Source organism: Fukomys damarensis, unplaced genomic scaffold (genome assembly GCF_012274545.1).
Source record: "Fukomys damarensis isolate Sample0158 unplaced genomic scaffold, DMR_v1.0_HiC HiC_scaffold_38, whole genome shotgun sequence".
Classification (NCBI taxonomy): Eukaryota; Metazoa; Chordata; class Mammalia; order Rodentia; family Bathyergidae; genus Fukomys; species Fukomys damarensis.
The window spans coordinates 55,459,487-55,486,851 of NW_022900950.1; the positions used below are offsets into that span (position 1 = coordinate 55,459,487).

Here is a 27,365-nt window from a genome sequence, read left to right on the forward strand (position 1 = left end):
AGAGAGAGAGAGAGAGAGAGAGAGAGGGAGGAGGAGGAGAAGAAGAAGAAGAGAGGAAAGACTATCCCTCTGGAAGATGGGAATATTTTATTTCTTTTAATTAAAAATTTTTATTCTTAAGTTTACTGGTACAATTTAGATATACATAATGATCACATTCATCATATGGAATTTGTACCTGTACATGGTATATCTTAATTCTTATTTTTCCCTTTCCCCTCCTTATTTACAAAAGTTTTACTTCTGTTTTGTTTCTTTTCTTGTTTTTTTCCCTTTCTCCTCCTCCCACCTAGTACCCCTTCCAATTTCTTATTTCACATTATCTATTATACATTTTAATCCTTTTTTACACTTTCAGTTTCTCATACCAGAGAAACAATGCAATATTTACACATATGTTTCTGATTTAGTTCACTTAAGAGCATGGTCTCTAGGCACATCCATTTTAGCTATAAATGTCTCAAGTTTATCCTTCTTTATGTTTGAATAGTACTCTATTGTATAAAAATACCACATCTTTTTAAAAAATATTTTTATTGGTACATTTTAGGTATACAGCACAGTTACATTCATCATTGGGATCTTGTACCTTTACATGACAGGTATTGGCTCTTATTTTTTCCCCATTCCCCTATCCTCCCTTCCCTTCTCCACCCTTCCTTATTTACAAAGATTTTGTTTCCATTTTTTCCTTTTCTCTTCCCTTTTTACCCTTCCCCTACCCCTCCCATTTGCCTAATACCTTTAGACCTATTCTTCCTATTACAAAATATAAATTATACATTTTGACCGTTATTTACACTTTTAGTTCATCACACCAGAGAAACTATATGGTATTTACTCATGTGTGTCCTATAAATCTCACTTGAGTATGTCCTCAGTGTACACCCACTTAGCTATAAATGTCTCTAGTTTCTCATTCTTTATGACTGTGTAGTACTCCATTTTAGAAGACAAACACATCTTTATCCAGTCTCCAGTTGATGGGCAATTGGGCTGTTTCCAAATTTTAGCCATTAGAAACTGTGCAGCTATAAATATGGGTGAGAATATATCACTGTGATATGGTTCTTCTGATTCTTATGGAAAGATACCCAGAAGAGGAATAAGCTAGGTCAAATGAGACTTCCAATCCTAGTTCTTTGAGGTACCTCTGTATTGATTTCCGCAGTGGTTGCACCAGTCTGCACTCCCACCAAGAATGAAGAAGGGTTCCTTTCTTCCCACAACCCGACCAGCGTTTGTTATTGGTTGATTTCTTGATAGAAGCCATTCTTTCTGAGGTGAGGTGGAAATTCAGTGTTGTTTTCATCTGCACCTCTTGAATGACCAGTGAACCACATCTTCTTTATCCATTCATTGTTTGATGAACATTTGTGTTGTGTCCAAGATTTAGCTATTATAAACTGTGCTGCTATGTACATAGGGGTACATATGTCTCTGTGGTATGGTGACTTTTAATTCTTTTGGGAAGATGCCCAGCAGGGAAATAGCTGGGTCAAATGTGACTTCTAATCCTAATATTTTTAGGAATCTTCACTCTGATTTCCATAAGGGTTACACCAGTCTACATTCCTACCAACAGTGGACAAGGGTTCCTTTTTCCTCACAGTCCCACCAGCATTTGACATTGATTAATTTCTGGATAATAGCCATTCTTTCTGGAGTGAGATAAAATTTCAGCATTGTTTTAATTTGCATCTCTCAAATGACCAGTGATGTTGAACATTTTGTCCTATATGTATGTGCTGTTTGTACTTCTTCACCTGAGAAGTGTGTAGTCATCTCAGATGCCCATTTTTAAATTGGGTCTTTAAATTTGGAGAGTTTGGTTTCTTTCAGTTCTTTATGTATTCTAAATATTAGTCTTTTGTCTGAGGAATAGCTGGCAAAATTTTTTTCCTACTCTTTTGGTTATTTGTTTGTTCTGTTGGTGATTTCTTTTGCTGTGCAAAAGTTTTCTAATAATATGAGATCCCAGTTGTTGATTCCTTATGATATTTCCCATGTTATTGGGGTTTTGTTCATAACGTCTTTGCCCACAAAGAGTTCCACCTATTGTATCTTACAGCAGATGTAGTGTTTCTTTTTAAATATTTAGGTCTTTGATCCATTTTGATTTTAGTTTAGTACATGGTGAGAGACATAGATTAATTTTAGTCTTTGTGTATGGAAGCTGGCTTTTCCACCACCACTTATTAAAGAGGCTTTCTTCAAGTGAAAGTCCCTTTGTCAAAGGTAAGGTGACCGAGTGTGTTTTGAGTTCTAATGCATCTTCTGTTCCATTGATTCTCAGGTCTTTTTTTTTTTTTTTTTTTTTTTTTTTTTTTTTTTTTTTTTTTCTCTATTTGGCCAGGACCATGCTATTTTTATTAAAGTTACTCTGGAGTATAATTTTAGGTCAGGGATTGTGATGCTCACTGCTTTACCTTTGTTGCCCAGAATTATTTTTGCTATTCTGAGAATATCTTGGTTCCAAATTAATTTTAGGAATGTTTTCTCTGTTCTGTGAGGTATGCTATTTGGTATATTGATTGAAATTGTATTAGATCAGTATAACAGTTTTGGAAGTATGACCATTTTTACTATGTTGGTTCTGCCTACCCATGAACGAGGGATCTCTTACCATATTCTGATATCCTCTATGATCTCCTTCTTCAGAGTACTGTAGTTTTGAATGTAAAGATCTTTTACTTTTAGTTAGATTTGTTCCTAAGTATTTCAGTTTTTCGATGCTATTGTGAAAGATGTGGTTTCTCTAATTTCTCTTTCATTAAGTTTTTATTTGTGTACAGGAACGCTATTGATTATTTTTTAAATTGAGTTTATTGATATATTTTAGATATACAGTACAGTTACATTCATTATTGGGATCTTGTACCTTTACATGACAGGTCTTGGTTCTCATTTTTTCCCCTTGTCCCTGCTGCTATTGATTATTGAATGTTAACTTTGAATCCAGCTACATGTCTGAATTTGGTTATTAAGTCAAGAAATCCTTTGGTGGAGTCTATGTAGAATGTCATGTGAAATGGGAATATTTTATTACATGCAAAGAGCAATGAAGGTTTTGGATGGAGATTATTGGGATTGTACCTTTACATGACAGGTCTTGGTTCTCATTTTTTCCCCTTGTCCCTGCTGCTATTGATTATTGAATGTTAACTTTGAATCCAGCTACATGTCTGAATTTGGTTATTAAGTCAAGAAATCCTTTGGTGGAGTCTATGTAGAATGTCATGTGAAATGGGAATATTTTATTACATGCAAAGAGCAATGAAGGTTTTGGATGGAGTTAAGGTTGCTAATTATCTCATTTTGAGATGAGAAAATGATCCTGGGTTATCTTTTTGGGCCCTGTGTGATCACAATGGTCCTTAAACGTAGAAAGAAAAGCAGAAGAGTCAGCATCAGAATGATGTGATGTGAGGAAGTTCTCCCAGCTAGGCTGGCTCTGAAGTTGGTGGAAGAGTTCCAAGCCAAGGAATGCAAACCCCTTCTCTAAAATGGAAAAGCTAAGGGAACGATCCTCCGTTTAAGATTTCAGTGGGGAATGAAGCCCTTATAATGCTCTGATTTTAGCCTGATGAAATCTGCTTTGGACTTCTGACCTCCTGAACAGTAAGATAATAAATTTGTGTTGTTGTCAACTACTAATTTCGTGGGAGTTTGCTTAGCAGCAGTGGAAATGAATGCTCTTCCTAACTAGATTTTAAGCTCTGAGAAGATGGAGACATTTCTTCTACTTCTTTGTATTTCCCGCAGTGTGAGGCACAGTGCCTGGTGCACTTTAGGGGCTCAGTGTTTGCTTTATCACCTCAGGCCTGGTTCCAGGAAGCTAGCTGAAGAGGTAAGTGGGCCTGTGGGCCTCCTTCTACCCTCTCAGAGCCCTTTATGACCTCCTGGGCCCTCATGCTGGATTCCAGTCATCAACCTTTTCTGTGTCCTGTGTAATCTATGAATGGATGATATTTCAAGGTTGAAACTTTTCTAGAAAAATTTGCATTTAAAAGGGTAGCACTAGAATGATAAACTCATCCATTTCCAGAGGTGGTTAGCCATGAGGGTGGTATAACCAGGAAGATGTTGATGGAGTTGAACAGAGATCTCAACCTTCTCTCTTTCAAGCCAGTTAGTGCTTATTGTCTATTTATATTCTGGTAGACAAAGAACCCAGAGAAATGAGTTCTAATCTTGGCTTCTCTCTTCATTACAAAAATAGTAACTTTGTCACTAAGCTCTTCTTACCTTGAGGGATGGCTGAGCTGAGACTCAGATGAGGATACTCTCATCCTGCCGTGAACCAGAGAGTATGGAAAACCACAGGATAAATGTACTTTACCTTCTAGTTTTGTCCATTTTAAATGTTATTTTCATATCACAGCAAATGTGGGTACATTCCAGACTCACTGCAGACATCTCTTCTCGGGATTCCTGGGAAGGATGCCACATCCCCATGTCCCTAGATTGCTGGCCCTGCGGACATTTGTTGTGTCCCTCCTCACCAGAGATGGGTCTCGCTTTCTCCCAGCCGGGTTCTGGCAGGTGAACAGAGGCTGCTTCCTGATACTCTCACTTCACCTCCTGGTGTGATTTCCATCTGATGTGTTGAGCAATAGCATTTCCTCCCTTCCTGCTCAGATGCACCCATGCCTTGCCAGGTGAGCAATGAAAGGTCCTTGTGCCACAGGCTTCTTTGTTCTGTTGCCAGCCAGGTGAGAACCATGAGCTCTTCACTTTCCCAGTACAGGCTCCTCATTCCTTCTCACTGAGGCAGAGAGGCTTTGAGTAGTTGGACTGAGAAAATGGGACAGTCAGGAACCACTACTCAGAATTCCTGAAGGACTTCCATCACCCACCAGGCCAAACCTGGCTCCTCACTGTGGCTTACAAAGGCTTTCATGGCTTGCTCCTTCTCTGTGATGAGGGCTCAGGTTTTACTCTCCTTCTCAGATTCTATGGTCTGGCAAGAGTGAATGATGTGAAGCTCCCAGATCATGCTACATTCCCTTTTATTCCCAGGCCTTTGCAAACACTGTCCCTCTGTCTTCTCTTTTCTGTCCCTGCCTCTCAATCCCCTTGGCTCTTACTTTTTGGTGGCACTAAGACTTCATGTACTGAAGTAGCTTTCTCACTCTCATCTCCAGTTCTGTTGGGTGCTATTTTCTTGCATGTCAATAACAGTTTTGGCTTCATTCTAACAGCTTATCTGAGTCCTCTTTATCCCTAACTCTATAGTCATCTTACAATCAAGACAGGTGATTTGTTCCTATAGAATCCCTGTGCCTATAGCTGCTCTGTCTGAGTGGTCACCACTAGCACAGGTGCCTACAAACTAAGTGCTTGAAATGTAGCCTTCTCAATGGAGAAATGTATGCTGGGGGATAAATCACACCCTGGATTTCAAGGACTTAGTGCCAAAAGATGACATAGAATAATTTTACATTCTCATTCATAATTTTTAATATTGACTACTTGTTAGAAGTCTTAGGATTTGGTGTGTTAAATAAAAATGTTAATTATATTAATTTCTTTTAAATGTGGCCACTAGAAAATTTAGTCATGTATGAAACTTGCATTATGCTTCCATTGGACTGTGTTGGCCTAGAGCAGTGGTGCTGAACCTATGGCATGTGTACCACAGCAGGCATGCAGAGCCCTCTCTGGTAGCATGTAAGCCAAGTTGTCCTAGCATCACCCCAGAAGCTGAGCATTGAATATTTAGGTTTAATTGCAGTGTGGGGTTAAGGTTACAGTTTGGGCACTCAGTCTGTAAAAGGTTTGGAATCACTGTCCTGGAATATGTTGCCTGCCATATTTGTGAATGAATGAACTGGTGCATAGATCTTTATGAATGAATAGGTATGTGTCTTGCCACCTGGGCCTCAGCTCAGAGTTTTTGCTTCAGGTATGACCCACAGACCTTTCATGGTCAGGGGTCTGAGCTGGGCAGCCTGGCTGTCTGTTTGTAGCCTGAGTTCCCAAGGGATGGAGCCTCTTGGGATGGAGCACTCAGCTTTAAGCCTATGGATTTTGTCTTGTAAGTATATTGTACACTCATGTTCATATTTCCAGGACAAAAAAATTAACATGATATTCTGAACTGAAGAGGACAGATGCTCATTTTGAACAATTGAAACACCCAGTGATATTATCAGGAGTATTCAATCTTACGAGTAGTGGGTGAGGACACTTTTCTTACTGGAAATTTCTCATTTATAATATCTCGATTGTGTAACCAAACATTATATACTTATTATCTTAAAGATTTTCCCAGAAACTTTCTTAATCCTGGAAGAACAAAGAACTCTTTTTCAAAAGAGGAACTATAACTTTCCTTTATGTATTGAACTCTTGACTTTTTCCTTGCTCTGTGGTTCTTTATCTGATTATGTAACCAGGTTGGGAGAAACTTTGTAGACCCAGCCTATTACTGCAAGGAGTCTTTGAACTCCCATTTATTGACTTGCCATGAGTTTATTAAGGTCTGGATCTTTTGCGGGTAATAAAACTAACTAAGCACAGTGATTGTCCAGACTAACTGACATTTTGAAAGCCATATCATAAGTAAACAGCAGGTGTCATTTCTTACAATCATATTCAGTATTTACATAGTGCTTCTATAATTTCAAAGTGCTTTCACACACTAACTTATTTGGTCTCTACATTTGATGCCTCTTTAAACAAAACTCTTCTCAGAGATGCCCATGTTGAGATCTACAATTTCTTTCACTCTGTTCCCTATGGATCTCTTCATCATGCCTCCTCCGTTGTCACCATTTTCTTAAAGGTCACCGTGACCGAGACCCAAGTGTGTATACATCCCATGTCATTTCCCAGTCTTCTCATCACATATGATCCATTTGAGTCGTTTGATACTGTCTATTGCTCTCTCCTTGAAATTCTTTTTTATTTGGCTTCAAGGACGTCACACTTGCCTGGCTTTCCTCTGCCTTCACGGGCAGTTCCTTTCTGTCTCCTTGGCTGTTAGTTTTACGTCTCCCTGACTTTTAATCTTAGAACCTCTCAGATCTCAGATCATAGGTATCTTTTCTTTTCTATCAATACTTACTCCATTGCTGAGTTCTCTGAGTTTCATGGGTTTAAATATAATTGCTATGCTAACGATTCTTAAGTATTTATTATGAGTCTGGATGTCTCCTCTTAATTCCAGACTCATAGAGTCAACTATGCAAATATCATCTTCACTTGGATGTCTGAAAGTCACTTCCCACTTCATATTCCCCAACTAAGCCTCTAGATTTTCTCTCAGAATGTGCTCCTTTCTTAGTCTTCACCACTTTGGCCAGGTTCATTCTTCCATTTGCTAAGAGCAAAGACTTCAAAGTTGCCTTTGAGTCCTCTCTTCTTTCATAGCTCACAGCTTATGTTTTCATCTCTAATATCACGTGTCACACAGAATGTGGCCTTGTCTTATCATCTCAGGTACTGACACCTGGGGCTGAACATCCATCATCTCCTGTCTTGACTAATTTAGAAGGCTCTAACATAACTTCCATTTCCCCCCGTTTGGCTCAGCACAGACAAATATCTACAGAGCAGGCGGAGTGCTCCTATTAAAATATACATCAGACCATGTTGCTTCTTTACTCACATGACTCCTACCTGTCTAGAGTAAAATCTAAATAATCCTAACGACCTTAATGACCTTATGCAGTGTCACTCCCCTGACCTCAGACTACTCTGCTGTACTTCATTTCATGGCTTCCCTGTTGTGTCATTCAAGACAGGTGAAATACTTACCTCAGGACTTTGCACTTCCTCCCCTTTAGATGGCCCTATGTCTTCTTCCTTACCACCTTAATATGTTACCCGGTCGTCCCCTTCTCCTGAGGGTTTCCATGATTATCCTACTTTAACACGCAGCATCTACCCCACACATTCCCCGCCTTCTCTTTCCTACTGTGTTCATTTCCCATGACACAGTATAATCCATCATACTATGTATTTTATTACTCTAATTGTCTGTTTTCTGTCTCAAATAAACTGTTAGACACATCTGGGCAGGGACTTCTAGTTCCTTAGCTATATCCTCCAGCATCTACAACAGTGCCTGACATTTAGAACATAGTCATCAAATGTTTGTAAATAAATGAACAGTTCTATCAATAGAATATTCCTTTCTCTATTCTGCTCATGAAGGAAATGAGAATGCAATTGGTCCAAAAATAAAACCAAACATTCACAGAGAGAGAGAGAGAGAGAGAGAGAGAGAGAGAGAGGGAAACACCTATATATACATATAAAAAATAAAACTTAACCATGCACAAGCATAATAAAACTAAATAGTTTCTTCCAGAGAGAGGGAGGGGGATGCAGGGTCAGGATGGGGTATACACTATTTGTATTTGATAATGGTTGGTCTCATCACCAGAGGGTTATAACTAAGCAATAAACTTTAAAAAATTCAGGTTAATGTTTTACAAATGTACTTATTTAAAAATCATCTTGTAAACTTTTCATTAAATATTAATTTTCATGATGATTTCAAAGCACTAGTCATTTTAACTTGAAGTATAGTAGCAAGATTTGTATACACTAAGGAAATCTGAAGCTGTACAATGCAATTACATAGTAGCTGAAGTACAAAACTCTTAAAAGCATGATTAAATCAGAGAAGCCTCGGGTGCTCTCCTCACAATATTTCTGGGTCTTTGAGGTTCTAGCTGTTGGCCGTCAGTTGCTGCTAGATGGGCACAGGTGGCAGCTCCAAGAGTATCTCTGCTAATCTGATGCTGCTCAATCCAGTTTTAGATAATACAGATTAGGAAATAACATTTCAAGTCTCATTTTGAGATTTTTTCCTCACCCAGAATGACTTTCCTAGCATCCCTAGAGCTGATTAGATGCTGCATTGTAGCTAAGGCTGAGCTTTATGGCCATACAGCTCTGGTCACACAGGGCCCCCACATCTAAAGTAAATAAATAAATAAGAACCAAGATACATCATATAAAGGTACAAGATCCCAATGATGAATGTAACAGCATTGTTTACCAATAAACTTAATAAAAAAAAATAAAAGGACCTCTCCCTTGTTTTAACTCTTTGCTGTCACTGTCTTAGAATTCTTAATCATTCTTTAACACGGTCCCCACATTTTTGTTTTGCCAGGTGTCTGACAGGCTAAGTCATATCCACAAGCCATAGCCCAACAAGGTGAAGATTGTTAGATGAGGACCAGCCAATAGCCCTCTTCCGTGACATTTATGTAATCATAGATGAGGTTGAATTATTTGGTAGTTCTGTGAAATTTATTTGCATAAATTTGGTGCACATGTTTGGCCATTGCTTCATTTAATGATTCATTAAGGTTTTTTCCATTTAAATAGCAGCTTAAAACTTGTTTGATTGTGTTCTAAATGTTTTCCAGAACTTATAAATCTAAGCTTAGTGATACAGCATAATTATCCTTGGTACTGTATTTTAACATTATGCTGTTCTCCCCCATGAAAGAGGGGGAATGCAATATCCAAATTTCTACTTTGTTTGTTTTTGTGGTACTGAGAATTGAACATAGGGCCTTCACATTGAACTTACACAAAAATTTTATTTTGAGGCAAGGTCTCACTAAATTGCTAAGTGGCCCAGGCTGTCTAGAATTTGACATCCTCTTGTGTCAGCCTCCCAGAGTGTTGGGATTACAGGTATGCACCACCATACCTGGCTATTCTTTTATTTTACTTTTTAAAATCGCTATTGCTTCTGAAAAGCAAATTCTCCAAATTTAATATCTTAAAACAATAAGATCTATATGGACTAGCCAGGTCTCTATATAAAGGAAAGGAACATGGTGTGGTTGGCATGGACTATAGCAACTTGTCAAGGGTGTGTATGTAGAAGAGCTGATGCTTCTTAGATCCACATCACTGTGGTCATGGGGGATGTAGGCTTGGTGTTATGAGATCTTCCTTTCTTCTACCAAAGGACCCCCAAACACAGAAATTTATGTGAAATCTTTCAATTTTTAAAAATGAAGGTGAAAATAAATCATCTAGTGACTGTTTTTGTAGAGATAATTCTTAATATGACTTTTTCACATTGTCTCAAGTTTCAATGATATATTTTTCATTTCTTTCATGTGATAAGCTTTTTAAGATGAGATGAAGAAACAATTTTCTAATTTTATCTTGAGGCTCTTTGGAGGCAATTTCAGTAGCATTTAACACTTGTGAAGAAATGTTAAATTTGAAATCTACTGACAGCAATCCACCTGGTTAGCTAACCTCCTAGAAATAGATGTTTGGTACAACTTCCTCTGTTCTGGTAATCTCCAGATACTTCTCCATCATAGTTAGTCATGCTGCTTGCTTTAGTGTAGCACTGTGCAACACAAATACAGTGTAGGCCACAGATGTAATAAAAATTTAATAATTACAAAATAAATATAGGTAAAATTAAGTTAAATAAAATATTTTATCTCGAGGTATTTAAAATATTATACATTTCAATGTATGATCAATTATTTTACATTTCACCACACTGAATATTTGAAATCCAATGCATATGTATAACATGTATCATATATACACACACACACACACACACACACACATTATTTTCAACATAGATTAGACTAGCTATATTTCAAGTGTTTGATAGCTAGCTGTATGTGGCTAGTGGTTACTATTCTATAAAACTCAGATATGACATGTTATGATGTATTTTTATGCCCAAAGTCACCTAGCAAAGAAATTGGTAGATGCAATAGTTTTTGTTCGGTATTTTGCACTCTTTGCATTTCTTATTACATTGACTTTTCTTAAGTATAAAGTACAGAATTCGTAAATCTTGTTTGGGCTAATATCTGCAGTGTCTTAGTTTGTATTATACCAAAGTACCATAGACTTGGTGTCTTCTTAACCACAGAAATTTACTTCTCACAGTTCTGGAAGCTAGAAATCTAAAATTAAATCTTGTTAGATTCTGGTGAGGGCTCTCTTCTAGGTTTTTCTAACTTTGCATTGCATCTTTAGATGGTAGAATGATAGCTTGAGAGCTCTTTGTGGTCTTTTTATAAAGACACTAATGTCCATCATGAAGGTTCTACCCTTATGACCCAATTAACTCCCAACACCCCTTTCTCCTAATATCATATTTGGGGCTAGTATTTCAACATATACATTTTTGGGTACACAAACTTTCATTAGCCCAAGGCTTGAGAAAATTAGAACAGGAACTAGAAAACACAGAAAAGTAAAAGGTATGCAATATAGTTTGGTTCTGAAATGTTCCTTATAATCCTGTTTGGTAAAGTTTTTCTTCTCAGATTGGTGCCACTGAGAGGCGGTAAAAACTTTAAAAGATGGGTCCTAGTGGGAAGTTTTCGGTCATTGAAGGTGTATCCTCAAAGGGGATTGTGGGACACTGGTCTCCTCCTCTTTCTCTTATGCTTTACAGCTGCCATAGAGTAAGAAGTTTGCTTCACCCCACCTTCCCTGCGATGATGTACAGCCTCACTACAGACCCAATAGTAATGGGCCAACTATCCATGGAGTGAAACTTCTGAAACTGTGAGTCAAAATTAAACTTTCCTTTTTTAAAGTTTATTATCTCTGGTGTTTTTTTAAAATTACAGTAATGGAAAACTGATGAATGCAGCATAAGTAAATCTAAAAACGCTGCTCTAGTGGTTACTGTGAGCATTTCCAGGCAACATCTCATATAGTAGATTCAACAAGAGTTTGCCTGTATCTCACAGCAAGAAATGTGTAGGGCTAGATATGTACATCTAACTATGGAAAAATAGGCCTTGCTAAGAACTTGGATATTATAACTCAGGAAGTTTGGATATGAAGCAAAAAGAGACTTTGGCAATGAGGCAAATTAACAAAAAGATAAAACACTTAGCTTCCGTTTGGAGAAACCAAGTTAGTTGGCCTTTGATGGATAGCCAAATGATTTATAATATCCAAATAATGTGGAAAATTCTGTTACATTTTGTGGCAAAATGAAGAGTGTCTCAGTACAATAGTCAGGAGATGGTGAGAAGAATTTGGGGACAGTCCTTGCTTCTAGATTTCTGGGCAGATTTCATCTGCTGGGGTGCAGAGATGAGCCTGAGGTTTGATGTCTCCTGAGTTTATTCAGCCCTGGTGGTGGGGGTGGAGTGTGTTTCTTGACAAAGTTTTCGGAGGTCTAATGGCGTGCATTTGTCTAGAGTTCATCTGTGGAGTATGTAATGTTTCTTCCCAACCCCAGTTAACATTTTAACTCTCCTGTTATTGTCTTTTAGGATCTGCACAGGAGTTTGCATTGGTTTCTTATAGTTACCTCATTTGCTAGTTCGGTTTTGCATTCTCTCACCAATGATGATTTTGCTGCAGATTGAAAATATAAATATTTAGTTGAAAATTCTGTTCTTTGAGATTTGAGTATACTAAGCCATGATGAGATGATCACATCTAAGTAGTTTCCAATATAGGAAGTTTTTAGAGTTAGAAAGTTAAATTGGGAGGTTGAGTCAGGATGAGGGGCAACCTTTGCAGTTCTGATGTGAGGATGTGTTGCTAGGGGTGGCAGGGGCACGGGCATAATAATTATCCTGCAGTGAAGTCGGTTTGTCTGAGTTCTTTTACTCAGGAAATTTTTCTTGCTTGGAATTCTCTTCCTTTTCTCCAATACTATTTAAGCAATGTGTGTTTTCTCCAGTAGTTATGAATTTCTTTCACATTTTTATTAAATCTACTGATTCCATGCATGTGTTCATTTGTTTATTAAATATATAACTCAGCGTGTAGATATTTATTGAGCACCAAGTGTTGGCACTAGGCTAGGTCCTGAGGATTTGAAATAGATGAGGCCATAGTTTTCATCCTAGGAAGTTCACCACTGGTGAGTTCTTCACACATTAACCCACCTGGGCTGGGTCACTATGGACTTCAGTGGTCATATAATTGGTGTTGAGTTCAGTTTGTTGTTTTTACTCCCAGCATATTTCTGAAGTGACCTGTCCTTTCTAAATAACTAGACATTTTCTTTAGCAAATTTTTCCTTTCTTTATAACTCATCTTAGGGTCTGATACTTTGCACATGGTATACACTAACACATATTGTTAACTAAGGGATGCTTCTCAGAGTGAATGAATGGTGTCAATTCATTACCATATCTACATGTGACTTACTGGTATTGCAAAAAGACACTTCACGAAGATGTGAGGGTAGTTGGGGACATAATCAATCACAGTGACACAGCTTCCCTTGTCGATCTATAGACCAACCACATCATCTATTGTTCTTGTATAAATCAGGTACCCATAAGGGAACTGTATCTGACAGTACTGCAGCATGGTTAGCATTGGTTTTTAGTAACAGGAGAATTAAATTAAGGCAATAACTATATGGATATCTTTCCTGTGTGTTGCAACTGTTCTCCCTAAGTGCTAAATAAATAGTAACTTTCTTTCAATCTGTCAGTGAAGAATGCTATATTACTCAGGTGAATTTCAGTGACCTCTTACTCTAGAGGGAGCCCAGGGTTGGAATACATTTTTATAAATAAAACACTGTTTGCTTTGCAGCCTGGATCATTTTCTTTTTTTTTTTGGTCTTTGAGGCTGTCAAATAGCAGGAAGCTTGTTGTTTTTCAACACAAAGGTATTTGCAGAGAAACTGATCAAACTATTATTATTAATAATCTCATTACTGAAGCATTGCTATGCTTTTGTGCATTTGAGCCTACTGAAGAGATTAAAGTTTGATTCTGGAAACTATGGATACATACAGGAACAAAGCAGCTTAGGAGCACAGTGGGGTAGTCGTTTTCTTGGCTCAGGTACCTTTGTGTTGGGGAGAAGTGCTGTCCCATATTATGCAGAACAACCTCTCAGGTAAGGGATCTTCCAAAGGATTGCCCACTGAAGCCCTCAGATGTAGTCATGATGACAGGCAACCATTGTTAATGAGTTTTTTTCCCTTTTTTCTGTTCTTTGAAAAAAAAAAGGGTCAAGGAAAGCTCATTATAGTCATAGGCAGAGGGTATGAACAAATGAGAACAGATTTTGCCCTTTGCTTTGATGGGAATCAGGAGGAAGAAGGGAGTTGAGATGGGATGTAGAGACATGCTCTCTTCTCTCCATCCATATTCATAGCACTCAGTCTCAGAATAATGGATTCAGTGTGCCAGTTTTCATTGTCGCACATGCCCTGTGATTTCCCTAGTCTTGGACTAGGCATTGAAGAAGGGAGAACATTAGGCCAAAGAGACTATGGTTGAATCGCTTTTAATAGGAAACAATGAATTTCAGAGTCCTCATTCTGTTTCAGTAGTAGAGTTTCTAGATAAAATACAGGATATCTAGTTCAACTGAAATGTTAAATAGGCAATATATTTTAGTGTAATTATGTCCCAAATATTGCATAGGACATACAGTAATACCTTGGTTCATGAATGCTTCTGTTTACAAACAATTTGGTCTCAAACCAAAGTGTTCAAGAAAGTTTTTCTTCCATTCACAAACTCCATGTTGGGTGACAAACACAACTGTGGCCATCTTCCTCATACAAATACAAACATGGCCATCTTCCCTAAAGTTGTGAAATAAATTAAATTCGTGAACCAAGGTACCACTGTACTTATACTAAAACTTGTTATGTTTTTGAAAGTTCAAATTGAGATGAGCTACCTATATTTGCATTTGCTATATCTAGCAATCCTACATAGAGCAGAACATGAGAAACAGGGCTTACAAATACTTTTCTTATTCTGTCACAGCTGGCTGTGAATCATCCATTGCTGACCTTTATTTTCACCCCAGATTGCCATTGGAGTAGGTGATGTGGGTGAAAACTGTTGTTCCTAGAAAGCTTCTGAGAAAAGCGTTTCTGTCCTCTCTGGGCCTCTTTTAGCTGCTTCTTCTTCCCACATCCACATGATTATTCCCAAAAAAGATTGGCCTGAGAAGATATCCTGGGATGGCTTAAAAGCTGGGGAGAGTGGATAAAGGTGGCAACATCAGCCAGTGTGGCTGAGCTGATGTGGACCTTGAAGCTGGGGAGTCTGGTCCAGATGAGCTTCTGAGTCAGGGGACTTTGAGGGCTCCTGGACTGAGGATGCAGCCCAGCGTGACGTTGGATTTACTCAAATGAGATAGACTTGCCTTTCTTTCCCCCTTTTTCCCTATGTCTTTTCCTTCCTTTACTTCTATTTATCTACTTGCATTTTTCCTGCCTGCCTCCTTTCCTGAGTATCTGAATAAGTCTACCGAGGGCTTAAGGTTCTGTTTGAGCATTGGTTTTTAATAACCGGAGAATTAAATGAAGGCGATAACTGTATGGATCTCTTTCCTGTGTGGTACAACTATTGAAGAAGTTCAACTTTGGTGAGTTCACCTAAGTGCTCACATTAGCGCTATGTTTATTCTGAGAATAAACTGAGTGACCAAGTGACCAAGCTGTGAAAGAACCCTTCAACCCAGGTCTCTCAAAGTGCTCCTGGAATGTGGTGGGATGGAGTGGGTCTTGCTTTCCTTGTTTGAAACCCAGCGTTAATATTGATCCAGGCTTTAGGGAATTAAACATGAAGCCAAAAAACTGACATTTGTATAGCACTTCAAAGCTTATAAAGCAACTTTCAGTATGATATTTTATTTAATTATAACAATTTAGAAATTCGTATAACCCTTCGAGGAGGCTCAGTGATACGGCCAAGGACACTGACTTGTGAGGGACTCAGTTGCATTTCAAGTTCAGGTCAGTACCTTCTTCACTCAGCAGGAAGCAGATATCACAAAGGTGTGTGAAGTATTAGACAGATGTAAATAAAGCCTGATGCCTATGGCCAGGGGAGCTCGGTAAGAGAGAAGGCTTCCTATTCCTCACTCGCATTCCTGAAATCGCCAATGCAATGCCTGTCCAGCTCACAAGAGAAGCAGGGGCAGTGAAGGTCAGATGGACTGCTGGGGAGGTAAACTGCTCACCATGGGGCCTCCTTAAATGAGTCTGAGGTAACACCCGGGCCTTAGGGAGCAGGCCCTGGGTCATCTGGGTACTCTTTGTTTGCTTGGAATATTTCCTTTCCTTACACCAGGCTCTCAGAAGTAAGTGCCACATAGTGCAGAGTACTATCTAGATTTCTAGAGAACAAAGCCCTGCTGATTTGTCCTTCACAGTGGGGTTTTGAGAGAACTTGATTTAGAGGCAGACATTGTGAGGGACAGGTCAGAGGAAACCTAGACAGTGAGAACCAAAGAGGGAGCTTCACACAGATCTGGGAGAGAGCTACCATCTCCAAAGCAAGTCTCCCCATTTTCTCAGGAAGGCAGCCCTCAGTAAAATAGGAGGGGATACTTAGAAGTGCTTCTAGACAAAAGAACAAAGGTTGCTTTTCCTTCTTGGCACCTCTGAACTCTATCTCAACCACAACGAATACATCAATCCAATCTCCTACAAGGAAGTAACATGTTGGACACCAGATTTGGGCTTGATAAAGCACATTTGAGTAAATATTTGTCAGGGGATAATATGGATCTAAGAGCAGGTCACAGAGTGGGGCTCAGTGACAGGTGTGGATGTGAGTCAGGTACCTAAGTGTCCTGACCCTCCTGGGTTGGGTCATGTGTTCCCTGGCTGCTTCCTCTTTCCCCACAAACTGTCGTTGGGAAATCCTCACTGAGCACTATAAGAAGTCCCTGGTCTCTGCGCAGAAGCAAGTGACTCCAGCTAACTGGACAAGATGACTCAAGGACTTGCCTTCTTGCTAGCCTCTCTGTTCCTCTTTGGTCCTACTTCTGGAACTGTGGTACCCATTATCTCTGGTACTACTTCTGGGAGTGTGGTACCCATGACCTATGGTCCTACTTCTGGGACTGTGGTACCCATTACCTCCGGCCCAATTTCTGAGAGTGTGGTACCCGATACCTCTGGCCCAATTTCTGAGAGTGTGGTACCCGTCACCTCCGGTCCTACTTCTGGGACTGTGGTACCCTTCACCTCCGGTCCTACTTCTGGGACTGTGGTACCCGTCACCTCCGGTCCTACTTCTGGGACTGTGGTACCCGTCACCTCCGGTCCTACTTCTGGGACTGTGGTACCCGTTACCTCCCGTCCTACTTCTGGGAGTGTGGTACCCATTACCTCTGGCCATTCCTTGCCTCTAACTTTTGCTTATCCTGAAGGTTCGACGACAGTTCCTTGGGAAGCTTCAGAGGCCTCATCTTGGGCAGAAGGTGGTGCTGTGTCCCAGGTGAGAAGTCCCAGGAAACCCAGTGAGCTATGTTCATTCCCTTCCTCTTGCCTTTTGGGGACTTGAATAGTATTTCACGGATGGCTGGACCTGGGCACTCTAAAAGATTTATGATGCTCTCTGTTCATTGCAGGTGTCCTGGAAATGAATTAGAAACTGTGTGAATAATTAAATTGTTAGCAAGAGGGACAATATCCCAGTTCTTCAGCTGGGGGCTTCAGAGAGAGAGAATTTGTGCTTTAAAGACTGTCTCAGACTGGGTTGTACATTAAGGTTAGTGGTCAGGTAGATTCTAAAAGTCCATATGCCCAGGTCCTGCCCATAGATCAGATGTTTAAAAATTACAAATATTTAAAAAGCTTTCCCCAGGTGGTTATAATATGCACTATGAGATGGAAACTATTAGGGAAGGGATTCTGCAAGGGAAAGCTCCAGGAAAGTCTTTCCAGCTGATTTGCTGTCTAGGGCCACATCCTACTCCCCCATGGCGAACAATAGACCTGCAGGGAGTGAAAGCTTCATTTGAATGAGGGAGTCCTGGCAGTTTTTCTGCTTCTAGTTTGTAAGGAAGATGGGTAACAGAAATAAAGCAGAAGAGTTATTGGAAAGTGCCACTCCATGTGGACATTTTCTGAGGGAATAATAACGATTTTCAATCTTCCTTATAGGAAATCCTTAGAGCCATTTCTATGGCTGGACAACCGCAGCAACATGCCAAACCAACAAAAACCATGCATTAGGAAGGACTGGTCTAGTGGAGACCCCTGTGTAGGACGAATTGTGGGCCCATTTCCTTGGGTGATTTATCCTCTTTGGATATTCTTTAAAGAAGTGAGAATAGGCTTTGAGGAGGAGAGAGGCGAGAGGGCGCGAGCAGCGACCCACCGTAGGTCAGACTTGCTGCCATGTACCTTGCTTGGGGAAGAGGACCCCAGCTCCATCAAAGTTCTTCCCCCTGCACTTCGAGGCTCTTCTCACAACTCAGGCGGTTACATACTCACATGAGCCTGTCTGAGTGGAAGAGAAAACGGGAGCAGGGGAGGAAGAGGCTGTTTCCATTTGTAGTATCAGGAATGTGTTGGTAATGAAAATGTGGCTGGCGATTAACAAGCCACTTGGGTAGGACCTAGCTAGGAGCTGCAGCAATAGTATTTACTCTGCACCTAAGTGATGTTGGGACTAGGTTAAGTACAAAGATTAATATATGTTGTTTAACCTTAAGAGGCAAGTGAATTAATAGACCTATTTTATTTATTGTTGCTCTTTTTCCAGTTTTGTTCCTTTATTCTTTTTTTTCCACTCCTTTTTGTTGGTCATACAGATTGATGGTTTTCATTTTGACAAATTTGTGCATGCAGATGGCATCTGTGATCATTTCATCCCCCTATCATCACTCACTTTCTCTGCCTCCCACATTTTCACATTTCTTGGGCGAATTTCAGTGCATATAATGTATTTCGTTCATATCTATTTCCCTATTACCTCCCTCTCCCTTATTCCCTTTTTCTGGTGAAATAGTAGTTTCCTTTCTACTTTCCTGTTATCTTTTTTAGATTCCACATATTAGGGGGAACATACCGTATATGTCTGAATGGCTTATTTCACTCAGTATGATGGTCTCCGGATCTATCCATTTTCTTTTTTGTTTGGTACCAGGAATCAAACTCAGGACCTTGCAGTTGTGAGACAGGCGGTGGAACCACTGAGCTAAATCCCCAGCCCCAGATCTATCCATTTTCTTGAAAAATGACAAAATTTTGTTCTTCTTTGTCTATATAATACTGCATTACTTATAAATTGCCCCACTTCAGAGATATTAAAACTAAGGCTTAGTGAGGTGAAGTCATTTGTTGAAGTCACAAGTTGGAGAACTATGTAGTTCAGCATAGAGGTCTCCTTGTGCTAATTTAGTTATTTCACCCAAGTTTTAACTCATTTTGAGGTTGTGCATAGTGAACACCCTCTCTCTTTATGTAGTATTCTATTTCTATTTCCAGAGATGCATATTAGAGAGGAGAAAGTTTTGGGAATCATAAATATGCACAAGAATTCTTTGTAGTTAGAAATCACATGTATATTTTTGTCCCGTGACCCTGAACAATTTCTGGGGATAGTTAGAACTCTAACATTTTTTTATAGTGAAGTTAATAAAAATTTGTTATGGAGCTTCATCACTAAGGTTGAGTGAGATCACTAACTAAAATAATAGAAAATAAAGTAGAGTTTAAGATACAGAGAAATTCCAAATTCTTGTCTGGTTAGAAGACAAATATTTAAAAGGAGGTAAGAAATGGTAGTTAAACTGTACTTAGAGATTTCTTTCCTAGTTTACTTATCTCCCTCTGGTGAGCCAATATCACAACTCTAACCTCTGTTTTTTTTGTTATAGTGGACTAAGTGTCAATCCCACTATAAAACTAATTTTCTGAGTCTGGCTGTCAGCTTGATGAGCTCTTTGGAAAATGGTGGAAAACCCTTTTGTGTCGTTGAGAAAGTTCCAAACGTATCATCTTCTGTACTTTGAAAATGTTGAGTACCATTATTTTATGCCTTAAATCTTTGTGGGCACTTAGACTTGGGTGCTAATTAGAACCAACTGCAATCTTAAATCACAAATGTGACTTGTACCTTCAGTTGTAGTGCTTGGAATACTCTACTTGTCTTCGAAGAAAGGGTCCTTCAGGTCCTCATTTCACAGACAGGGATACAGTTCATTGCTCTGCTCCACACAGTAACTGAAACTGTACAAACCACAGTCATGTGCTTTTGATGTCAGGCTGTGGAAACAGTTGGAAAAAAGGGAAAAAGAAAACTACACCACTCCGAAAGGCTTTCATAGTGATAATGGGTTTAATTTCTAGACAGAAATTGGTTTTAATTGTTTTCTCATGCCAGAGTCTGGTATATTGTAAACACTGGTAAATTTTAAATGATCATAGGCTGAGTGGATACCTAGCTGCATATGATGTTTTGTGGAACATTCAGGGTCCTATTTGCCTTACACAAGGGGGATTATATATCCTTCCAAAGGCCAAGGAGACGAACACTTGTCTTTGTCTCCCATTCCCCACGTTACACTCATGTAGAGTTTAAGCACTCACCACAGAGACAGACTCATCACCATTAGCTTCATTGCCTTTGAATTCAAGGAGCAGAAATATCTCTAATGGGAGACACTGATCAAACTTATGGGCCATTTTGATGTCAGCTGAGCACACTGGACTGATGATAAGCGGGATAGAAGCAGGGAGCCCACAACATTGGGACTGAGACATTCAATAGAAATCAGTGGAATGGCTGTCAGCAGGGCTTATAATTATTTGCCTGTCTTTCAGGTGAACTTCAGGACAAAAAGTTGTTAACTAGTGGTTCCTTCTTGATTGCCTAGAGACTGCTTGATATATCCACTACTTCCTGAGTTGACAGAGCTTTTCAGAGCACTCTAAGAATGGTCCAACCCTGTCTTTTTCAGCCAATTAACCTCCCCTTGTCAATTGCAAGGCAAGATTTTTCTTGTTTTTGCTAGACAGTTATTATAATAAGCTATTTCTTTAAAAGCTTGTGATATGTGGACTCTTTCTGTAAAAGACTTAGCATGCTTTATGCAGAGTCTTTCTATCTTTAGAGGGAGTAATAGAGTTGGGTCCAAGAAAAGCTGGCCTCTCTGACAGACTGCTGATCTTTGTTGTCCAGTCCTTATTCATCCCTGGCAAAGACCTTTCTCCTTTAACCCAACCCTCTTCCACCCCATGTTTAGCATAAGCCTGCTTGTCGCTCCTCCTTGCTGTTTTATTCCTACAGGTGAGGGGATGTCATTGGAAAAGAAAATTGAGGCCAATATTAAGAAGTTACCTGTCATGGAGGGTTTTAGGTACACAGTTTCTTTTCTTTTTATTCATCCTAAGCTTAGGCTAAACTAAGAACAAAAACCAAAACTCAAAAAACTGAATTGCAAAATCCTTAATTGTTCCAGAGGTCGCTGATGGCTGGGAGGTCTTGATTACAGAGACATCTAGGCCCAAGTTGTTTGTGAGTCTTAAAGATTGGTAGACACAGAACATGCAACCTCAACTGTAGTCAGATGGCTTGAACCTTGATAGCCATGGCCTGAGTCTCTTCAAACTCTGAAAGCTACTGTTCTCTCCTTCGTAGTTTTACTGAGCTCCTCAGCCTGCTGCTCCACAGATGAGCTTTGGGGTGGCCTTCAGATGGGATATTTAAAAGGGACAGCCATTCAGCTGCCACGACTTATTCTTTAAGGCAATAGTAGTAATTAAAAAAATGTTAATTGTGCCAGGATCCCCTTGGGTAGTTCAAAGGGGACAAAAGAAAAATAGGATCTTTCAAACCTGTCATTTTAAAATATGCAGTGGCACTGAAGTGTGAGCTTGAACATCTTAAACAAAAAATCAAATATTTTAAAATGACTTTTCTGCAAGTGATAAGCTGGAGAACTTTTACTTTAAAAAATTTCCACAAAATCTCCAAACTCATACACCGCTTAGTTTTTAGAAAATGGCTTCATTGTTTCCATTTTGAAGACTATTAATTATACAATTTCCCATCCAAGAGGAGAATACGAATTACATTATATTTTTTCACCATAGTCCACATCCTAGATGATTTTCTCATTCCAAGTAGGAGAATCTGGTTTGAGGCTGGGGTAAAGGTGAGGGAAAGAAAATGAATAATAGAAGCAAAAAGAAAGTGATAGGAACTCGTCACCTAGTATGTGCTGGGACTTGAGTAACATTACTTGGTTAATCCTGAGGGTGAATTCTGTGAGCAGGGCATCTATCTTTTACAGAAGCAGTAACTGAGGCTCAAGGGAATTTCACCTAGAGTAAGTGGTAGAATTGATATTCAAACTTAGAACTCTCATCCCATCTCTATATCCATTTCTTTGCATAGAGACAGTAAGAATTACCTTTAAGATTTCTCAGGAGTGGAGAATCTTCCTTTTGGTAATAGTTGCTGACTAGAGATTTAATCCAAGTTGAGAAGCAGCTGAACTCTTTATAGTTACCACCTCCTGAAAACACAGCGGTTTTAGATTGTTCCTATTCATGTTTTGAGTTCCACTTGCTTGCCTCCAAGCCTTTGACAAGCCAATTCCTGTCACTCCTGTTGCCAAAAGGGCTCACTTTCCAGCTCATTACTGATGCTCACCTTATTATTTACAGCCATTTTCCAATTTCACCGGCTCTGTGAATGACCGTGGGATCTGCCAGTGCTCTGTCTCCATGCCAGACACCACCTTCCCTGTGGTCAGAGTGGAACGCTTGGAATTCACAGCTCATGTCCTTTCCCAGAAGTTTGAGATGGAGCTCTCGAAAGTAAGTGCTTTCAAAAAATGTTCTGATAATGACACACCAACAAGCAAAACAAAACACGTTCTTATTCAGGACATTATAAACATTTTATTCCTTACTGTATCAAAGATGGCGTGTTGTATGCCATGGTTGTTGTAGTGTTTATTCTACAGCATACACAGCAGGGAACAATGGGAGCTCAGCAAGAAAGCCAGGTTGAGGTTATTTACACCAGGGATGCACTCATTTCAGGCTTGTGGCCCTTATACAGTCAGAAAGGGGCTGTGAGTTTTCCCCTTGCAAATCTCAAGCCTGTTTTTTTTTTTTTATTTGGTTTTGCTATTTCTTCTTTCCTTTGGTTTTCCTCTAGATCTTTCCTCCAGCTTTGTCTCATTTTCTTTCCTCTTCTCCATCCTCATGAGCTTTCTCTCTCTCTCTCTCTCTCTCTCTCTCTCTCTCTCTCTCTCTCTCGGTACTGAGGATCGAACTCAGGTCCTTGTGCTTATGAGGCAGGTGGCAGAACCAATGAGCTAAATCCCTGGCCTTTTACTTCTCTCTTACCTCACCTTTTCTTCTGTTCCTAATCCGTTAATGCTTTCCTTTGTTTCTTACTCCTTTTGGCTCAGTCTGCCCTTTTGTGAAGCCCTTCTAATTTTTCTTTACCTTTCTTTCTCAATTTTTTCTTTTCTTCTTCCTCTGTTTTGTTTTTTGATTCCGTTTGGTTGTTGCTTACTTTTATATGTTCCCTTCTCCTTTTTCTCTTTCCCCATTCTTTCTCCCCAATATCTTCTCTCTCCCTCTCTCCCTTCCTCTCTCCCTTCCTCTCTCTCTATTGCTGTATATCATATCATATATATATTTACAATTTGTTTTCTTCCTTCTTTTTCTCTTTCTCTCTTTCTTGGTATTTCTAGTCTTTCACAAAGAGTATTTCATTACGTGTGTACAGCATTAGATCAACACTGAAAGTTTCTCTGGTAATTTGAAACGAGTCTAATTGGTCTTTCAGCCTTGGTTAAAACCCTAACTCAAACCTTCTGCTAATTGCTTTTCTCCGGCCAGTGGAAGTTACCCTAAAGAGTGTCTTTTTTCTGAGCTGGCAATAGCAAAGTGATTTAGCATTCCAATTTTGACCCCTTTCAGTTTTTTAGCCAAGTTACAAATCAATTAGAAAGCCTCCTATTTTCTGCACAGGTGAAGTCCAAGCTAAGGCCTAATCACATTATGCATTATTTAACACAATTTCATTAATTTACAAGGAGCTCTGGCTTTACTGAGAGATTCAAAATAAGTTTTCCTGAGAAATTTAAGTTTAGCCATCTCAGCATCCAATATAGTTATCTTTTAAAACAAAAATTATAGTGAGGCTGATACCCTACTTTCAACCTGAATTGGTAGATAAATATTCTAAGTTTAAATGAGAGTCCAGGAAAATGTGTTTGACTACTCCAGGAACCTAGCTTCCTAAGACATAAAATGTCCTTGAATTAATCAGCAGAAAAGGCACAGCACTAAATTATAAATTCCAACCATTAATATTCATAGCCTTATTCCAGCATAATCAAGTACAGATAAGAAGTTATGCATTAAAAACAACAAGTAGAGGAAAACCCTAGGTAAAGATATTTTCAGTTGGAGTCATTTGCTTTGAAATAGTGGAAGCCATTGATTTGCATGAGATCTTTGCTTCTGGGCATGTGAAGGGTAGTTTGAAACCTTATGCAACTCCAGGGAGGGTATTCAACTTGCCAGATTTGTGAATATGGGGCATCTAATTCCAATCTTGTGGGGAGGGAGGGGACAGGTGGCCCTAGCTTTGCTAATAATTGGTAGAGAAGAAGGATAGAGTAGGTGGAAAAGCTTTCACCACTGAAAGTTTCAGGAGCTGGTCCAAAACAAACAAACAAAAAAATTGTGGTTGTGGCCTGAAAGAATTTACCTGCCAGCTGGGATTTACAGAATTGATTTGGTGTGACAGGTTGTAATAATGATGATAATAATAGCAGCTTTCATTTGTGTTTTCTAAATGTTTCCAGTTCCCTTTTTCCCTTGCAAATCAGTTGTTAAGGCAGATAGGCCTCCTCTAGGTGTCACAAAGGTAAAAGGACATTCCCAAGATCATTCTTCTCTTGTCTGGTTGAGCCAGATCAGGAATTTGAGTGTTGGGAATCATCCTGCTTTCTTTCCTCCTGACTAGGCTGTTATCAGCCTCTTGTGCAGACCTAAGAAGAGATGCAGTAGGTCACCAATGCCTTCAAACCCAAAGTTCTCTCTTTAGCTGAGGGCTTTTCTACTTCCAGGTGAATTATTGTAGCTGTCCCTAGATTGCCTTGTATATCACCATTTATTGAGGGTCCTGGGGGAATGCCCATTTTGGGCAGGTCAGTAGAAAAGGATTTTGACTGCCTTACCTTGATTCATTATCTGTCAGTACACGGAGAAGACAGGGAACTGCCTCTGCATAACATGCTGAAAGCCTTTTATATGTTTCTGTTGTTCATGACATATCTCTTTGTGGCTGTGCTAGGAAGGGGACATGACAAAAGTCAGCTTGGGATTTTTTCTTTCTCTGGAGGCTTATGGTCTTTGGATCAAGGTATTTAATATGACACATTTGCTAATAGATCCTCATGCATGAGTAGGCTGAGGCAGCCAGGGAGACATTTTGTCAACTCATAAACAAACAACATTGATCGAGCAATGTTTTGTGAAGTGAAATATATTAAATTAACAGGTCAGATCAGAAGACACTGAAATCACAGCTTCTCTATTAATTTCTATAATTTGTAGGGCATCTATTAGCTAGGCACTTAATGTACATTTTCTCTAGCCTTTATAATAATTTTGTACGCTTGATATCATTATTAACAGTTTGGGAAGAAAACGAAGGCTTAGAGAAATGAAGTGATTTCTCCATTAAGACCTGAAGTTGGGAGGGAGGAAGGAAGGAAAAAATGAATAGAAGGAAAAAGTGGAAACAAAGCTTTTATAAATAAAGAGAGGAAGGGGAAAAAAGGAGCAGAGAGGAATGGGGAAAAAAGGATCAAATTATATCGTGTACAGGTACAAATTCCTTATGATGAATGTTATCATTATGTATATCTCAAATGTACCAATAAAACTCATTTAAAAAGGAACTGAAGTCAGATTTGAGCTCAGGTGGATTTAGTACTGAGGTACTCTATGTATTAATGGTTACTTCAGGCTCAATTAATTTAGCTGCATTTATTTTTAAAGTAATGTTGAAAAAAACAGTATGTTGAAAAATTATTCTTTTAAGTAATCTGGCCATAGATATGATCATAGGCTTTGAGGAACTCACAGAAATATGAACCAGTACCAGACTAATGCTTTAATTTAATAGCTAAATTGAATAGTATTACATCCATATTTAATACAAGGCCACATTTTATTTTTGTAAAAAAAAAGCAACCACCGCAAAACTGACCTCTAAACAAACTTTAATTTTTTATGACTAAGTGCATAACAGATAAAATACAATGGCAGCAGCTCTGAGCGTTAGCCTAGCAGTTTGAACAAAGGACGCTCTTGAAATGCTGAAATTGTAGTCATGATGAATGAGGAGGAAGTTGTTGAGACAGCTATGTGTCCACTCAAGATGAGATCCATATTCTTGCTAGAATGTTTTGTAGTATTCCTGACCTCTAGATATCAGGAGCACCGACCCACCTCCCGGCTCTCACAATCAGTGTGTCTCCAGAAATTGCCGAATGCTCCAGGGAATAAATCCCTACCATTACCACCACCTCCACCAGCACCACCCTGTCAGATCCACAGCTCTAAATCCAAGAATATTCTCTAAAAATGGAGAAGTTAAGTACAATAAATGGCAGGAATGTGGGCCTAGACACATTCTTGGGCAAAATCTGGCTGCCTCTGCTGGGCCTGTGCCTCCCAGGAAGAGCTATAACATTCAGTGTTACTCATGCTATCCAGTGTAACAGATCCATACATGTGAAAGGTTGATTCTAATAATCTGCCTCAATTAGTAAAGTTCACACTGGGAAGTTTTTCAGGCCTATCTTCAAATCTCTCTTGCCTTCTATAATTCTGTGGATAATTCCTTCTACAATTCTGTAGGTAGTTCCAGTTTTCCTGAACACCACTGGGCTTTCCTTTAAATGTCAGCTGAAAGAACCTAAAATATATATTTTTTTTCTGTCCCAAATGGATTGTGAGACCTTTCATTTTGTAGCTGACTAGGGCAGGCTACATACCTTCTCACAGGTCACAGACTCCAGGCCATGCTTTGGTTTTCTGTGCAAATCAGAGAGCCACATTTTATTCAGCAGATTTGACAGTTGAATCACTCATTTTTGCAGAACAACAGCTGAGACGTGCCACCAAAATGTTCCAGGAAAGCTGGGGTATTTCATTTGTTCCAAGACCTGCCAAGGCCAAATGCCAACAAGTGCATTCATTTCTCAAACTTCCATTTCTTCATGGACTGGCACTCTATTGTTATTATTATTTTTAATCATAGGCAAGGTTTTAGGACCATTTTTGAAGAAATTGAAACCTGGCTACCTTATATCTGTGTGTATATTTTTGAGAGGAAATTGTTTTCTTATAACACCCTCGATACAACTTTTTAAACCTGTTTATCCACCAAAATGTCACCAGCCCTAACAGCATCCAAGTGATGGCACATCTGATGGTAGTGAGCCTTAGTAGCCCGAGGAGATACACTAGCAGTGCCAAGGGCTGTATTTTCAACTTTTATTAAAATCTTTTTTGCCTGAAGCCCTAGTCCTTTAGATCTGTGGCCTGTGAGTCTACTGTAATTTGCTCAGTGGGGTTAAGTGGAGGAGGGCTACAATGACAGCAGTTA

The 27,365-nt window shown here is 39.3% G+C and overlaps 1 protein-coding gene across 4 annotated transcripts in view; it reads left to right on the forward strand.

The window, feature by feature from the left end:
* Olfm4 (olfactomedin 4) overlaps nucleotides 1-27,365 on the forward strand; it is a 202,926-nt gene that overhangs the window by 165,620 nt on the left and 9,941 nt on the right. For 3 of the 4 annotated variants that reach the window (XM_019209403.2, XM_019209405.2, XM_019209406.2), the window contains 3 exons: nucleotides 11,420-11,532; nucleotides 17,134-17,201; nucleotides 22,385-22,537. In XM_019209403.2, the coding sequence (XP_019064948.1) occupies nucleotides 22,445-22,537 (93 nt within the window). In that variant the 5' untranslated portion in view covers nucleotides 11,420-11,532; nucleotides 17,134-17,201; nucleotides 22,385-22,444. Of the gene's footprint in view, nucleotides 1-11,419; nucleotides 11,533-16,632; nucleotides 16,774-17,133; nucleotides 17,202-22,384; nucleotides 22,538-27,365 lie in introns of those variants that run through there. The other variant, XM_019209402.2, reaches the window with a different exon arrangement.